The 16,415-nt window shown below is 39.6% G+C and overlaps 3 protein-coding genes across 5 annotated transcripts in view; 2 read left to right on the top strand and 1 right to left on the bottom strand.

Annotated features, from left to right (window-relative positions):
* The window catches only part of LOC122878751 (P2Y purinoceptor 13-like), a 4,115-nt gene extending 1,450 nt beyond the window's left edge, over positions 1-2,665 (top strand). Inside the window, exons 3-5 of the mRNA XM_044202047.1 lie at positions 504-705; positions 784-1,173; positions 1,634-2,665. Coding sequence (XP_044057982.1) covers positions 523-705; positions 784-1,173; positions 1,634-2,107 — 1,047 coding nt within the window. The 5' untranslated portion in view covers positions 504-522 and the 3' untranslated portion in view covers positions 2,108-2,665. The remainder of the gene's footprint in view (positions 1-503; positions 706-783; positions 1,174-1,633) is intronic.
* The window catches only part of aadac (arylacetamide deacetylase), a 78,124-nt gene extending 72,593 nt beyond the window's left edge, over positions 1-5,531 (bottom strand). The window contains exon 1 of the mRNA XM_044202014.1: positions 5,406-5,531. Coding sequence (XP_044057949.1) covers positions 5,406-5,408 — 3 coding nt within the window. The 5' untranslated portion in view covers positions 5,409-5,531. The remainder of the gene's footprint in view (positions 1-5,405) is intronic.
* Positions 5,532-5,660: 129 nt separating this feature from the next.
* mfsd1 (major facilitator superfamily domain containing 1) lies at positions 5,661-16,374 on the top strand. 3 transcript variants are annotated; one of them, XM_044202010.1, is made up of 17 exons: positions 5,661-6,261; positions 6,447-6,499; positions 6,838-6,950; positions 7,093-7,135; positions 7,316-7,383; positions 7,701-7,809; positions 7,971-8,073; positions 8,646-8,744; positions 9,116-9,227; positions 10,476-10,532; positions 10,945-11,101; positions 11,664-11,761; positions 11,855-11,967; positions 12,094-12,141; positions 12,352-12,418; positions 15,329-15,434; positions 15,674-16,374. In XM_044202010.1, the coding sequence occupies exons 1-17, from the start codon at positions 5,796-5,798 to the stop codon at positions 15,731-15,733; spliced, it is 1,872 nt and encodes a 623-aa protein (XP_044057945.1). In that variant the 5' UTR covers positions 5,661-5,795; the 3' UTR covers positions 15,734-16,374. The 3 variants fall into 3 exon arrangements, 2 of the variants coding, with proteins under 2 accessions (XP_044057945.1, XP_044057946.1); XR_006378527.1 differs by lacking the exon at positions 15,674-16,374 and adding an exon at positions 13,370-13,714 and having other exon boundaries at positions 5,673-6,261; positions 15,329-15,431; XM_044202011.1 differs by lacking the exons at positions 15,329-15,434; positions 15,674-16,374 and adding an exon at positions 13,370-15,168 and having other exon boundaries at positions 5,673-6,261.
* The last annotated feature ends 41 nt before the right edge of the window (positions 16,375-16,415 follow it).

Below are 16,415 nucleotides of genomic sequence, written 5' to 3'. Positions count from 1 at the left end.
ACAAAAATATCCTTTTTCATTTGCAAATGTGCAGTCATTTCTTCCATTATGTACACCTGTCTCAGTCTCTTAGTCCATTTTTCGCTGTATGGGGTTGATTTTGCAACCAAGAAAAAGTTATCATTTTCCTTGCAATTAACAATAATACCCTTAAAATATACAAATTATCCCCATAGAGTATACCTCTCAGTATACATCCCAACATATAATTCAGTGGATTCCAAACTAAATCAACATCTAAAATGACTGTTATCTCACTTTAAATATTCACCCAAAATGTCTTCTCTGCTCCCCACTCGCTGTGAATCATTACTTAATGCCTTATTTGAAAGTATCTAAACAGGTCTTTCGAAGGTGACCCAAAACATTGCTGTAGCTGTCTAGTTCAAGTTCTTCATCATTTCTTTAAGTATTTCTATAACTTTACTGTGTATTTTCCATTTACCTGCTTTATCTATGTAACACTCATCTTATCATCTCTCCTCTCTCTTGCCCCTCCAAAGGGCCACCGAAGATCAGAAGATGAACAACACCCTGTCAAACACTTCCGTCAAGTGTGTTCGGGACACCAGTGTGACAGCTGTGGTTTTCCCCTGTCTCTACACCATCCTCTTTATAGTCGCCATGATACTGAATTTCCTGGCTGCATGGATCTTCTTCAACATCCCCAGCACCTCAACATTTGTGGTCTTTCTAAAAAATGTGGTAAGACATGAGGGCTTTTGCTTTATACATTTTGTTGTTCGTGCAGAGCACACACACAAAGTAATTCTTCATTAACAGGTGGTGGCTGACTTGCTGATGACCCTGACCATCCCTCTGAGAGTCTTAAGTGATGCAAATGTGGGTTCCTGGCCACTACGCGCCTTCCACTGCCGATACTCTGCGGTTCTCTTCTACATAACCATGTACATCAGCATCCTCTTGCTGGGCCTCATCAGCCTGGACCGCTACCTGAAGATAGTCAGGCCATTTGGGAAGTGTGTGCTGCAGCGGGTTCGTGTTGGTCAGGTGTTGAGTACAGCTGTCTGGGTGGTAATGTTATCTTTAGCATTACCCAATGTTATTTTAAGTGACCAGCAACCACGGGTCTCTGGAGGCAGAATGAAGTGCACCTCCATGAAGAGCAAAGCTGGCCTGCTCTGGCATGAAGGATTCAACTACTTCTGTCAGGTAGCTATTAAAAAAGTAGTAGTTTGACATTTTGGGAAATACACTTCGCTTTCTTGCCGAAAGTTAGAAGGGAAGATCAATACCACTCTCATGTCTGTACGGTCAATCAACACGTTACTTCAGGTTTGTTTAATCCATCCAACTGAAGTGTAAAAAAACAAACAAAAAAAAACACACAATGTGGTTTTGTGTCAGGGGTTATGTGTCAGACTACTTCTTGACCTGGAGCAGTGACAAAAACCTGTAATGCAGCATTACATGTTCATTAGTGAGCTTTAGAGGTGCTGGTATGCTCCTAAGCTAGCAGTAGCTCCATATTTACTGTACCGACATGCGAGTGCAAGAAAATGACAACAACTGACCTTTGAATTACTCAACTACAGCTGATCAAAATTATTCATGAGAAAAGTAGTGACAAGTCACTGCCTTGCTCAATGTTTTGTTTGATGTTTACTTCCAGGTGGTTTTCTGGGGCACACTGGGCTTGATGGTGGTTTGCTACACGTTCATCAGCAAGAAGGTTTTTGAGTCATACAAAGCATCAAAGAGCAGATCTAAAGCAGCCAGTCGCAGAACCAAGGCAAAGGTGTTCGTGGTAGTGGGGGTGTTTTTCATCTGCTTTGCCCCCTTTCACTTTGCCCGCATTCCCTACACTCTGACCCAAACCCGCAGCACAGCGAGTCATTGTCAGACACAGAACGCACTCTACATTGCCAAGGAAACCACCCTGTGGCTGTCGGCCACTAATATATGTCTGGACCCGCTTATCTATGTGTTCCTGTGTAAGATGTTTAGGAAAAGACTGACAGCCACACTCTGCCGTAAGCCACTCCACATAGGTGCCATGGAGTCTCCCACAGCAACATCAACTCAGCTGGAGATGTCACAGATAGCCCAAAGTAACAGACTATCATACAATGGGATGCCACAGTAACACACTGGACAATGTACAATGGGACACAATTAATAACTGTAACTGTCAAGGATGAGACACTGCCTGGAAGAATTATTTTACTTGTAAATAGCATTTTATCTTGATTACACAGGTTGTAAAATGAATGCAGTATGATCAAAATCTGTCAAATGGACAATGTTCTGTAACAGAAAAGAGTCAAATGTGTCTGGAGGTGGTCGTGAAGTTTCATGTCAACAATTTGACCTTTTTTGATACAGTACTAACCAAGCATTTCTGCCCCATGTTTGCTAAATCATCCAACACATTTCCTTAATTGTGCTACTGTCATTTTCTACTTCCTTCTTTCTAATCTCGTTCAAACTGCGCTTTCCCTTCACAAAACTTTGGCTAAAGGGTAAACATCTTGACAGCACATATTCTCCAATGGTTACACCACACACACAATGTGACCAGGGACTGAATGATAACGAAATGAGCTGGGAAAAAAGGACTGCAATAGACACTGCTTACAGCTATAACTTATGTGCAGTATAAATAACAATAATAATAATAAAATGAATATTTTTCATACTATAATTGCATGGTGTACAACGTTTATGCTGAAAATCTTAATATGAATCGTCTTATTGGTTGAAGGGGTAGGACGTGAGTCTAAAACATGTAAGACAAAGACAGATTACTGTATGTATGTACATACTGCAAGTGGCTGTGCAACAAAGGTAGCCAATAGGAATTAAGGATAAAACCACCTAAACCCAAACAGTAGTTCTGACACAGATGTTGATGATATGAGTCACATGCCAAAGCATGCTCAAGCTAATATAGAATATACCATCACAGAGGAAATGAAAGGATAGTTAATTTATTTCTGTTTAAAATGTAGGCTATCTGTGGTAGCTGTGGTCTTTGATAACACTGAATATAAACCAAATAAACCAAACACCCAGCAAAGCTGCAAGCATTTGCAAGTAGGGCATATAGTGTCTCGCAATTTTGCAGTAGTGTCACTGTGCCATTAATTTTTTAATTGAACAAGAAAAAATATATAGAACTAGAATATATTGACTTTTTCCAACACTGCAACACCCCGAAGAAGGGTTTCAGGATATTCACAAACTGGTTCTGCAGGATTAATGTCACCTTCTACCTGATTTACAATCATGTCTGCATGTGGGTCTGATTAACGTAATAATGAAATATGATCTCCTCCTCCATCCCACCCTCTGTCGTCTATGACAGAAACTGATATTTGGGCAGGAAATTAATGAGCTACAGAGCGGTCGGAGCGGTGACTGCAGCCGAGGGAAGGACCGTTCGTCACCCTCAGATTAAATCCTCTGACAGATGACTCCGCAGTAGTGAATTATGAGAAATTCTAAATGACATTCATGAAAATTAAATAAACCCTGGAGATAGTGTTGCCTAGCAATAGGCCTATGCACAGACACAAGTTGGGGACAGAAAAGAGCCAGATAAATAGGGGGCAGGTAAAGGTGGGGGTGACAGTTTCATATAAGTGGATTCGTGTGGAGAACCTAATGAAACAAGGTAGTACAGCTTGCATGTCAGAGAAACCTGTCAAGTCTCCATGTCAGTGATGCCAATCAGCAGAGGTTTCTAAATAGTTTCATGTCAAGACATCCCAGAGAAATGGCTTATAGGCAGCTTTTTAGAGCTTAGACTTAAGATTTAGGTCACAAAAGTCATTTTGACACATTGTTCAATTGTTTAAACTTCCAGTGAAAATAACAAATGAAATTGAACAGGCATACCTCACACTTCTCAAATACTTTAGTTGAAATGGAGGATTTACATTTTAGATTATCATAGATATACAAATTTACATTAAACTCAACTCACAAACAGAGCTAGAACTCAATAAAATGCCAGGACAAACATAGCCTTAACTTATATATAGCATTCATATTGGCAAAGTAGAGAGAAAAGCCAGTCTGAGGAAGTCCTTAAGATTGTCTGATATTCTAACGTTGGGTCCAGTTGATTAGTCTATTTCCCCGGTGTATACCGTTAATTTGATGGCAAACTCCGCCCAGCTGATACAACAGATGATGCCGGCATAGTAACAAGTGGACCCATTAGAGTGCAGTGTTAATTTTGGCAGCTATTTTAGATTTAGCCCGGTTTAGAAAATACTTATTAGTTTTAGTTACATTTTAGTCATTTTTATCCTTCATAGGTTTAGTCTAGTTTTTAGAAAAATCATTACATTTTAGTCAACTTTTAGTCTCTCTTTAAACTAAACTAATTCATTACCATTAAAATCACACTAGTGCTGAAACAATGAGTCGATTAATATGCCTACCTGGCCTTAGCCTGGAGGCCAGATTCATTCATTCATTTATTACTGAAAACTTTTTATGTGAGAAAAACTGGCTTCCAGCCAGGCTAAGCCAATGTGGCTTGCTAGCAAATTTGCCACAAGTTGGCATAGCCGACTGCCCAGTAACATTGACTTAACGTTAGCAAATGCATCAGGACTTACAGTTAGCGACTTCAAGTGTCTCTTCAGGTTGGTTGTATTCTTCCCATCTACTTTGAAGGCACAGGGTGTCTCTCTGTCTCCCGCTACTACAGTGCATTGTGTTTTCCTTTCTGCCAAATTATAAATAAAATTTCCGACCTCCTACTAGAAAAAGTACAATGGAATGCCACTTAAAGCCGGAGTTCCTACTTGTGAACTCGAGGCAAATTCATTTATCCCGACTTCATGAAGAATCAGTTGTCTGACGTCACATAACAATGGCAGCACCCATGGAAACTCACATTAGGCTACATTTCAATCAATAGGGGAGTGGGTAGACTACAGTATTGTATTAGGCTAGTGAATGGAATATGAAGATACGTTTCCGAGGATAAAAGTGCCGTATAATAATATGTATGATGGCGTCTGTTCATGTGTCATTGTTTAGTGGTCATATTATGCTTTTTGGCTTTTTCCCTTTTCTTTATTGTGTTATATATCTTTTTTGTGCATGTAATAGGTTTGCAAAGTGAAAAAGCCCGAAGTCCACCCCAAAGGCAGTTACCCGCTCCCACAGAAAACACTGCTCCTGAACTGCCTGAAAACAGCTCAATTGTAGTCCAGCCTTTACTTCCGTAAGTATGTCACTATGTAACACGTGTCATAATGCACAAATTGATCAGTTTCAACATGTACACCTAAATATGAAATTAAATTAACGTTAGATACCCTCCAGGCAGTCAATGGGCATTAAGCTGTTACTGTGATGTAGAGGCAGTGCACAGTTAAAATGTTACCTATGAAACATAAATTTGTTACAAATTAATAACTTACCATTCTGAAACATCTTGCTCCAGTCTAAGTTGTGAAGCTGGTTCGGGTTATTGGAACATGTATGGCTGAACCGAAGCCATAGTTACTGCAAGGCCCCAGGAAGTGCGCTGAGCTTTAAAGCCAATTTGACATAGCGGCCAAACCGTGTAATTACAACTTCCGGGTCCGTCACGTGATGCACGCTGACATCTATTGTATATTTACCACTTTCTGGCAGAATGATTAAACTGTGCACGATAGCATCTTAATCATAATATCTTGCTTTTAAGTAGCTGAGAATATGATAAAAGCATGTAGAAATGCAGAAAATGGTATTCATATCCTTTTTTTCTGGGGGAAGACCCCCAGATAACCCGCTTTATTGTGCCCGCCACTTTTCAAACTAATGTTATGCTCTTGGGTAAGTTAAATGAACAAACATGGCGAGCCACGAAGATTCCAAGAGGCATCTGTCTCAAAAGTAAGGTTAAAAAAAAAGTATCAAAATCTATCTTGACGCTTTCGCTGTGCGCGCTCCCGCGAGGTGATTCAACTTCTCGGCAGGCACGCGCCAATATAAACACCGGATGGCAAGGGCTACAAGCTACAAGGCTAACGCCATGTGACATGCCTGCCGGATCACGTGATCGATCTATGTCTTCCTGGCTGCCGTCAACTTTTCCACCAGCAAATCCCAAACAAACGAACATGGCGGACTACGAAGAGCGGCGGAGCCTGCTGGGAGATGAGGACGAGGGGTCGCTCACCGACAGACAGACAGCCAGAGGACCCGGCAGACCGATGCCGGCCATCTGCGACCCCAGCCACCTCCTGCACCGAGTGATTGTCCTGGTATTCATGTGCTTCTTGGGATTCGGTAAGCAGTAAAAAGCCCTAACTTCCCCTAAGCATCCTGAGTGGTTATTGTGCAAATGTGGCACTACAATACGTTACATTTGGTTAAAACAAAGTTTGTAGTGTTGTTGCTCATCGTGGCTCATGTAACGTTAAAGAAATGCAGTATCATTATGTATGTCTGTTAATGTAGTTCATTTGTTCCAGGAAGCTACTTTTGTTATGACAACCCGGCTGCACTTCAAACTCAAGTCATCCAGGTAATTCATCGTCTGTAAAAGCAAAGTTGTACACCAGTGTATTATACCACAAATGCAACAATTCACATTTATTCCACGCTTAGACACAGGCCCCCCCCCGTTATTTTACACAGAAGACAGATTCCGTTTCTTCATTTAGGAAAGCATCTGTGCATAGAGTGAAATCTGCATAACAATCCAACCAGAACAGTCAAATTAACCTACTCCTAAATGCTGCCATTAGAGGATTTTATACTATACCCTGTGTTTCACACCTCGATTTTAATGGTGAAAATTAAAACCAAAACAGTTGAAGTAACTGAGAAGAATCTGATGTGCTTCCTCCCCGACTGTACCAGGATCTGAACCTGAACACTGCAGAGTTCATGCAGCTGTATGCCTGGTACTCTTGGCCCAATGTGGTTCTCTGCTTCTTTGGGGGATTCCTGCTTGACAGGGTTTTTGGCATCAGGTACAAAGATCGATAAGTCACTGTCTATTTTGAGTTCAGTATGTGTTTATTATGTATATTAACCATAAGTGAAAGTGAAAGAGTTCTGTAGCTTCAGTGCTTATTATCTTGGTTGTGTTCATTCTTCCTTGTTTTTGTATAGGCTGGGAACCATCATCTTTTCCCTCTTTGTCTGTGTCGGACAGGTGGGTTTACTTTGAAATCTAGATGTGAAAGGTATTCAATGAAAGAGAGAATATAATTACTAAAATTTACATTTTTTTTTTTTTTTTACTATATATCTAAATAGGAATCAATAGGTACAGAAAATGGATGGCAATTAGATGATTTTTTTTGTTGTATTTGAATGTGTCCACTCTGCAAAGGTAATATTTGCTGTTGGAGCTTTGGTGAATCATTTCTGGCTGATGGAAGTTGGACGTTTCGTATTTGGGTGAGAAAATACTTTGGCCTTTGTGTTAAAACCGAATCATTTTACCAACAAAATCTAACAAATTCACATACCAGTGGCCAGTTCTCTGCACCCATATACAGTATATATGTATATCACCACAAATCCGCTATCTTTCACCAGAACAGTCTTAAAAAAAAATTCCCCCTAGAAAAGCGGAACGTGCATTAAATGTCCGAGACTCATCTTAATGTGTCCCAAAATTGGTCACAGACCTTCTGCCGTGAAAAGAAAATCAGGCTGAGGTTGGTCTTGTACTATCACATAACTTAAATGCTCCCTCCCCTTGTTTTCGTTAGTATTGGAGGAGAGTCCTTGGCTGTGGCCCAGAACACCTATGCAGTCAACTGGTTCAAAGGAAAGGAGCTCAATCTGGTGTTTGGCCTTCAGCTGAGCATGGCTCGAGTGGTAAGGACACTGCCAACAGAACATGAAGTTATATGTGCTTTCAAATAACATGTTTGCTCGACTGTAACAATGGTGAATGAGTCTACTATACAAAATACATGTCATTGATACAGTGAAGTTATGCCTTAAGTCCATTCACCCTCCTCTCCACTCATCTCAAGGGCAGCACAGTGAACATGAACATCATGGGCTGGGTGTACAGCAAAGTCGCAGCCCTTGTTGGCTCTCCTGGACACACCGCGCTTGGCGCATCACTCATGATAGGTAAATGTTAGATGCTTTTTGCTTTAGCTGAGGGTATGTTCTTCATTCAAGGTGAAGACTTGAAATTGGCAAGTGTTAAACAAGGCTCAAGTTACATGTGCTGTATTTCTGTCTCCGCTAGGGATACTAGATCATTTTTCCGTAACTAATGATCTCAGATAACACAGCCAGCAGAGACAGAGAGAAGTGATATAGAGAACTAAAAGTGCTTCTGGCTGCTACATATGAGTCACATGAGTTAGAAGAAGTGTCAGTTCTTATCATTTTCTCCAGTTACTTCTTAGTTATGCTAAAAGTGCTTCCACTTTTAGCATAACACCTTGCAGTTGTGTGTTTTCTTTTATAGCCTGTCTCTGCTGCCACAGTCGATTAAACTTTAATCTGACCATTTGAGATAAACTCAAATGAACAAGAGAATGAGTCAGTAGTCGCCAGGCATCCTAATTTGAACTCCTTGATAATCTTATCACTACCACCACCATCTTATTATTTAACTGTAACTTACATTTCCATACTTTTTTTGTCTTCTTCCTTTTTAATTTATGTCTCTAATTTCTTTTTTCGCTCCTTAGCTTCTGTTACCTGCCTCTTTTCACTAATCTGTGCCTTGGTGTTGGGATTCCTTGACAAAAGAGCTGAGAAGATCCTCCACAAAGAAGAAGGCAAAACAGGTACTGATTATAAGATCAAGTCTTTTTTTTTTATCTTTTGTTTTTCCTCTTTGGCCTTACCTGTCAATAACTACTAGAGTGCCTTTCACAGTGAGTGTGGACCATGACCGACTGTAAGGCAACATTTTGTTTTTGTTGTTATCTACCAGAAATTGACATTCTCGCTAGAAAGTTAATTGTCTTCAGCACTTTCTGTTGTGGTGTGGCTACTTTGTAATGACAGGGACAGTTTAGTTCAAAGTGTGGTATAATTTTCTCTTTAGAACTAATGGCTTCTTTTGTCAGAGACGCCATGTTCTTCTTTCACAGTTGTTGAAAGCAAACAATGTTCTCAAGCTGATCTGCATGTGTGTGTTAATCTTACATATTAGGTGAGGTGATCAAGCTGACAGACGTGAAAGACTTCCCCTTCACCCTGTGGCTCATCTTCATCATTTGTGTGGGCTACTATGTTGCCATTTTCCCCTTTATTGGACTGGGACAGTGAGTATTGCATCCGTGCCATCTCACACACACACACACACTTTTATTTTATTTAATTTTCTGCATATATAACTAGGCCATCCTAATCCACGATATTAATTTGTACATTTGACTTATTTTAAATGTACTTTCATGCTTATACTTGGCCAGTGGTTTTTAGATCAAGGCTATGCAAGGGTTATGTGATGGTATATTTTTCTTAAAACTTATATATTATGTTATATTTTATTATATTATACACTCAGTGGCCACTTTATTAGGTACACCTGTACACTCTAATGCAGTCCAATACAACTGTTCTGCCATAAAGTCTACTTTTATGATGCCTATAATGTTGAGTTTTTGTTGACACTGTCATAGAGTTAATTCAACTATATGTTTTAGCATTAATGTCATAGTCAGTGGTGGTGTTGTTCTACTGGAATGCATTGTGTATGTAAATAGGGAGGGCAAAACATTTGAAACAACTTTTTAATATAATGTAGTCTAGTACAACACCACTGGGGAAAAAAAAAATTAAAATCACCAGACTCATCCTTTAATGTGTAAGATTTGAACATTTCTGACATTGGCAACTACAAGTGCCACCAATTACCACAAAGGTTTCTGATTTTTCTACCAACCTTTACTCCAAAAGGGAAAATTGAGAGATACTATAATCACATACTAATTCTGGAAGTACAGTAGGGGCGTCGTATGCTGAAATGATAGTGCAGCATATTTGATTAGGTACTTGATGATAATATCTTGGTCATTACTTGTCCTTGAGTAAAGAAAAATATAATTAACTTCACAAACAAGATATTATGGTTAAATTGTGTGGTAGGAATTAAATAGACACCCTCCATTAAATTGGTACATTGCCTGTGTCTGAGGAAAGATTCAACAGTGCAACCTCACAATGCTGTGTTGTCATCGAACTACAAAGGGAGGGAGTCAGAAATGGAAAGAGGTTTGACAAATGGGTTTGCAGTGAAAGAAACCAATTGAAGCTATCACAACCTGTATTTCCTTCGCTGAAAGGAACTCTCAAATCACTTAGCAACTGACATGGATTTTCCACAGAAGGGCCAGTGCTTACAGAGCAAATAGTTGTTATGCAAATTGCGCAGAAAACAATGTATGGAAGAATGAGAGCCACCTGCTGCAGGAGTCAACTCGATTTCTGCTCCTCTTGTGGTCACATCAGTATAAAGGCTGAGCAGCACTCGGTACTGTGAGCCCATCATCTTGTCTTTTTATTTACAGGGTGTTCTTCATTGAAAAATTCAACTTCTCCCCAGCTGAAGCCAGAGCGGTCAACAGGTAACTCAGATCAGGTGTAATAGGCCATTGAGACCAATCTACCTTAAGGCACTAACACCATTATAGTATGAGGTTGCTGATTTATCTTGCATTTCCTTTGTTGGATTCATTTTTCTTATTCCAATGGCCAAGTTACTTTTCCAGTGTTGTAATAGCAGAGTTTGAGCTTAGAAATGTTCAGCTACCTCAAACTGGGAACATGCTAGAAGACTATAACAAAATAACATGGCATCACAAACATAAAGACTGACTTTTGCAGATAGATTTTCTCTACTCAGATTTCTGTCATTAACCACCTTAAATTAAAGGATAACATTTAGATTTGTCTAGATTCCATTTTCCTTTTTAAAAGATGTATGTTCAGTACATATCTCTTTAGCAATCAACTTTCATGCCATTCTGTCTTTCCCAGTATTGTGTACATCATCTCAGCCCCTGCATCTCCAGTTCTGGGCTTTATTGTTGATAAGACTGGGAGGAATGTGGTTTGGGTAATAATTGCTGTGGTCGCCACACTCGCTGCTCACATGATGCTGGCCTTCACCTTCTGGAACCCATGGATCGCCATGGTAATGCCCTAGGCACCCTTATGCACTATACTCCAACACAAGTTGATTTTGTACATTCATTAACAGTCGTAAGATGAATTGAATGAAGGAATTGCAGTGTCAATAAATGTCATTATATTAATGGCATCCAAGCTAAGTGGAAGAACTGAGTCATAGTGTTTAAAGATACAAGTTCCTCAAAATACAAAGTGACTTGAAAGTTACGGTTTAACTTTTGACTACTAGCAAACCCATTGATTTGCTGTGCAATGTGGAGTGTACTTCCAGCCATAATTGGTAGGGATAATATATGTTTTCATATAAAGAAATTAAAACACTTGATATATTTCTGTTTAATGTAAAAACTACTGGATAGCAGTAGGAGTTGAATATGTAATTGAGGGTATGGTATAAACATATTTTTCTATAGCACCATTCCTCCTTTTCCAGAATAGGATGTTAAATGCATATTCTCATACCATTGTATCATACAATATACAAGCTATTATAGGTTGTACATCATACCCAGAGCCCTGGAATATTTAAAGTAATGACAGCATGTGTGTTCTCGCTTGGTTTCCAGTCCCTGCTGGGTGTCTCCTACTCCTTACTGGCTTGTGCACTGTGGCCCATGGTGGCCTTCGTAGTACCTGAGCATCAGCTGGGGACGGCCTATGGCTTGTATGTACCTGTAATGGCAATGTTATGTTATGACTGTTAATTATTGTTATTTTTCATTGACACTGATGTTGATCCTCTGCCTTCGTCCACCAGCATGCAGTCGATCCAGAACCTGGGACTTGCTCTCATTGCCATGGCAGCAGGATCCATCCTAGACACCAGAGGATACCTGGTTTTGGAAGTGTTTTTCTGCGCCTGCATCTGCAGTCAGTATTTTCCATCTGTTTGTGTGTGTGTTTATGGGATTATAATCTTTCATACTCCTGTTAGACACATTTTGAGTGACATGGTCAGTGATTTTCCACATTGTTTTCCCCCCTTCTTTCTTGTAGTTGCACTGATGGCAGTGGTGATGCTGTACTTTGTGGATTATCTCAGAGGTAAGTGAAGACCGGAGCCTCGAACTCTCCCGCTGCTTCACTTACCTTACTCTGTGGTGCTTTCACCCTCCATATTGTCTCAGATATCCCTCTTCTTCCTTTTCTCATGTGACATCTCTTCACTTTACTCTGTCACTCTTCAGCACACCCCTCTGCTTACCACCAGACTCACTCACTTCTTAATCTCTCCGTCTCCCTCTCTTGCTCCAGGAGGAGATTTGAACCGGTCAGCCGCAGCCAGAGCGAAACTTCAGAAAGAAGCCACTTCCGCCGCAGAGTGAGTAACTTTGACCCTTCACCCTCCATCACTGCTTTTCCACCCACTTACCCAACAATTAGACAAGCATCTCAGAAACATAATGAACAACCCGTTCATATAATCAAGTGGCACAGGCATATTTTGGATATGAACACATGTAAGAGCACCAGTACTAATTTACTCTGGATGTGTCCTTAGCCGAACCTGCTGCAGTCCGTTTAATCCAAATCTACTGAAATGAGTATATTTTATATTCAGTTCTAGTCTGAGTGAGATAAAAATAAATGATTTAACAGATAATAAATCACACTCAGGTGATGCTTTTCTCGATTTGTTCTTTGAACCCATATTCTGCACTTTCAACCACATGACTCGTATGCGGAGTTGCTGAATCATGCTTCATTTTTACTGTATATCCACAAGTCCTAGTTTTAATAGTTTACAAGGCTCGGGAGTGTAATGAGGTGACGAGTCACGTTATCAGCAATATGTTGACTGATTGGGTTTTTTATTCTTAAGTGGTTGTTATAGTAAAACTGTGCATGGCCCTGCTGGGTAAAGTCTGTCAGTTATGACTGTCAATGTTCATTTATTTCAAAGTAAATAAATGAGTTAATGACTTACTTTACTGCAACATGATGGAGGAAATGGTTGCTATATCAGCAGACCAAGTGGGTACATTTATTTAGGTTTTGGTTTTCAAATGCATACAGTGCTGACTGTGCATGTCAGTGGCACACCATCTGTGGTTGGTTTAGTTTGCATTTGAAACATGTTCTCATGAGAGTGGTCACACTGAGCAGGCATTTAAGTTACATCTGTTTCTGTCTATCTCTCTATTCTCTCTCTATTAATTTATCTAGTCTGTGTAATCTATTTACATGATATGTTCTATGTTATATGTGATTTATGCTGTGTGAAAATAAAGAGTAATATTTTCTGGTCCGTGCTGTAACTGATATTTTCCAGATGATGATGATGCTGATGGAACACACATAGCCCTGGGCTTCAGAGCCAGCAGGCTGCACTGTCCACCCCAGACCTGTCAATCAAACGCCATGGGGCGGGACTACGCTACTGACTCCGCCCAGTGCTGTCATCTGTGGCTCTTCCCACCAGAACTGACTGTCTGGCCCTGGCTATTACATAAGCAACTCTGTATTAATAGCTTATTATGTCCTTATCAGGACACTGACAAATGACACATCTCAGTTTGGACTCCATAGTTACTCTTTGACTTCTCATACTGACTTCATCTCCTCCAATATTCGCCCTCCACTGACTCTTGTGTGTCAAACTTCAGCATGACGTTTTGTAAGTTACAGAACAAAGTTAAGTTGCTTGCAAAGTATTTTAAACATTTTAAATGTTCAGCAGAAGATGAGACTCTTATCATGTGAAACTCACAATATAGGATTCCTATATTAATTCAATTATTTTATATGTATTGTATATAGGGTTAACTTTGTGGATGTTTCTTTTTACAAATTGTTTTCAGCAGGATTCTGTTACTTGCCTTATTGCAGACAACTCAGCAGTTAATTTATGTACATATCATTTGTCAGCATTCACATTAATTGCCAACCAGAGTCTTCCTTACTGGATTCTCCTTAGGCAGAGGGAGTTCATATTCAATTTTAATCATATGCGTCATTGACCTTTTATGGTGGATGATCTCAAAAAGAGCATAACTCTTGATTGTTTAAATCTTTATTGCCCAATACTTTTATATCTTAATTACTTTATCTGCTCTTCACTGGTTTTGGTGGTTCATAAAAATGTATTTTCTGTTGCATCATCAAATAGTACACTACTACAATAAGAAAGATAAGAAAAAGAGAGAGGCACACTTTTTTCAATGCATTTTACCCATGTAATGATATTCACAATTGAATTTTTTTACCAGAATCAGGTCCACATATAAATTATGTTTTGTAGGCTGTGTTTTGCTCGTTTATCACGCGCAGGTAATTAATTTGTTGGAAGCACTGCCCCAAATTGTTGCTTGCTTCATCTGAACGATGAGAAAAAATATTCATGCACTCTGTTTAACTCTCACCATTCCAGTAATGGGGAAAGAGATTTGTTTCCCTGTGTTGCTATCAGGGTTGGAGACTGGATGAAAAACATTCACTACCTCAGATGGGCAAATAAGTCATCAGAATGTTAAGAGTAACATAACACCCTCTGAAAATCTTGTTTTTTCTGACCTCCTATAGTTAACTTGTCATTTTGCTGCAGTGATGTACAGCTGTACTCTAGGGTGTGTCAGTACACTGTGACAACACCTATCAGTGATGCTACATGTTGTCAGAGGTGAAACAGAGAGGGCAGTGAAACACTGCTTTTCAACCAGTTACTTTAAGGAAACCAGTTACTTTAAGGAAAAAGCCCAACATGTAGGAAGACGGTCAGTAGCATTGAAGTTGAAATGTTGTGATTGCACGTTAAAATGACCACAGTGTTATACAGGCAGAAACATGCTGCTCTCCTCACCTGTCACTCATTTGCACTATGGTGTTGTGACAGCAGTGCAGTCTTTGCTAAACTGAGAATATTTGTGTTAAACTGCCAAGTGCTGACTGTTATTGAGCTGTGTACAAGAAATTTATGATTGAGAAATTACAGAAGATCCACTGTACAATCAAAGGTGGTGAGATTGGAAGGAAAGTCACTTAAAAAATCTCTTTTTGTACAACCAAGTCACATTTGACACCAGATTGTTCATGGAACAATGACATTTAATTAAAACCAAATTTTTGAAAGCATTTGAGTTCTTTTTTTTTTTTTTTTTTTACACCTGTAGTATTAAGTTATTTTCTCAAAAGGCTTTGGGTGATTAATCCTGTTGGTAACATTAATATAACTGTGCTCATGTTAGTGTTGGCTGTAGAGATGATAAAGATGGCAACATTATTATCCCTGCAGGATTAAAAGGCGACCCAGTAAGCTGACAGAGGGTGAGCTTGCTAGACTAGCACCCATGTCTGCTTTTGGCTTACGCAACCGGTACCTCTCCAGGCTGGGCGCACAGGTATGCAGACACACACACACCCGCCACTTACGATTGGACATAATTCAAACAGAAATCCATTTATTAATTCATTAATTAATTAATTAATCTTGACACTGGGAGATATCTATCTATCTAGTTTGTTTGTTTTTTTAAAGAAGGCCAGGAGGGTTGATTTTATTGCTATACTGTATAATTAAACACAAGTAACTCTTCCACCTCAACTGTGGTCTTTTTTTCTCTGTTTCTTTTCCTCTCAGCTCCCAGATCACTGCTCTACCCATCTGTCATCACTTGCCCACAGGAGTGTTCTGAAATGATGACCTTCATTCAGCTGTCTGCTCCTCCAACACTGTAGCTCTGTGGCTCCAGGATACTTCCAAAGTGTCCCCTTTTTGAGCAAGTTGTAGCACTTTTTACCTTCAAGGTATTTTTAACCTTCACATGACTGACTGTTGTTCGAGGTATTTCGACTGGTGTCTGTTTTCTGACTTTAATTATTGTCACCATAGAGATTATTTTTGGCCCTATCTTTCAACTTGAGCTGTTGTGCCTTTTTATAGAAAGCGCACAACAAAAGTATTTCTTTCTAGGAGACCGTATCATAAAAAGGGACTGATGGTTTATGGTGCCTTGATGCTGTTTTAGAGACCCAACCCTCTGCAAACGACAGAGGGCACCAATTCCCTCAAATGTTTAACGTCACCCCTGGCCACATTATCATTGCTTTTTAATAACCTTTATACTAGCCTTTAGCAGGCTCAGTATTTGCATCACTTGTATCAGTTAGCCGACTTCCTTACTTTTCCTTTTTCTTCAGGTTTTATAGGTTGCAATAAGTTAGAATAAATCACATTGTACAAAACGTATACCTCACAAGTCAGTGACTTCTGTGACCTGTTGAATGTTACCAAATATCTATTCTCATAAATTTAAATAATAAAACGAGTTATCGAAAACAGCTTGTCGACAGTGTTGGTACAGTCCTAGTGTTATTACTGT

Source organism: Siniperca chuatsi, linkage group LG7 (genome assembly GCF_020085105.1).
Source record: "Siniperca chuatsi isolate FFG_IHB_CAS linkage group LG7, ASM2008510v1, whole genome shotgun sequence".
Taxonomy (NCBI): Eukaryota; Metazoa; Chordata; class Actinopteri; order Centrarchiformes; family Sinipercidae; genus Siniperca; species Siniperca chuatsi.
This window is presented reverse-complemented; position numbering and strand designations above follow the sequence as displayed.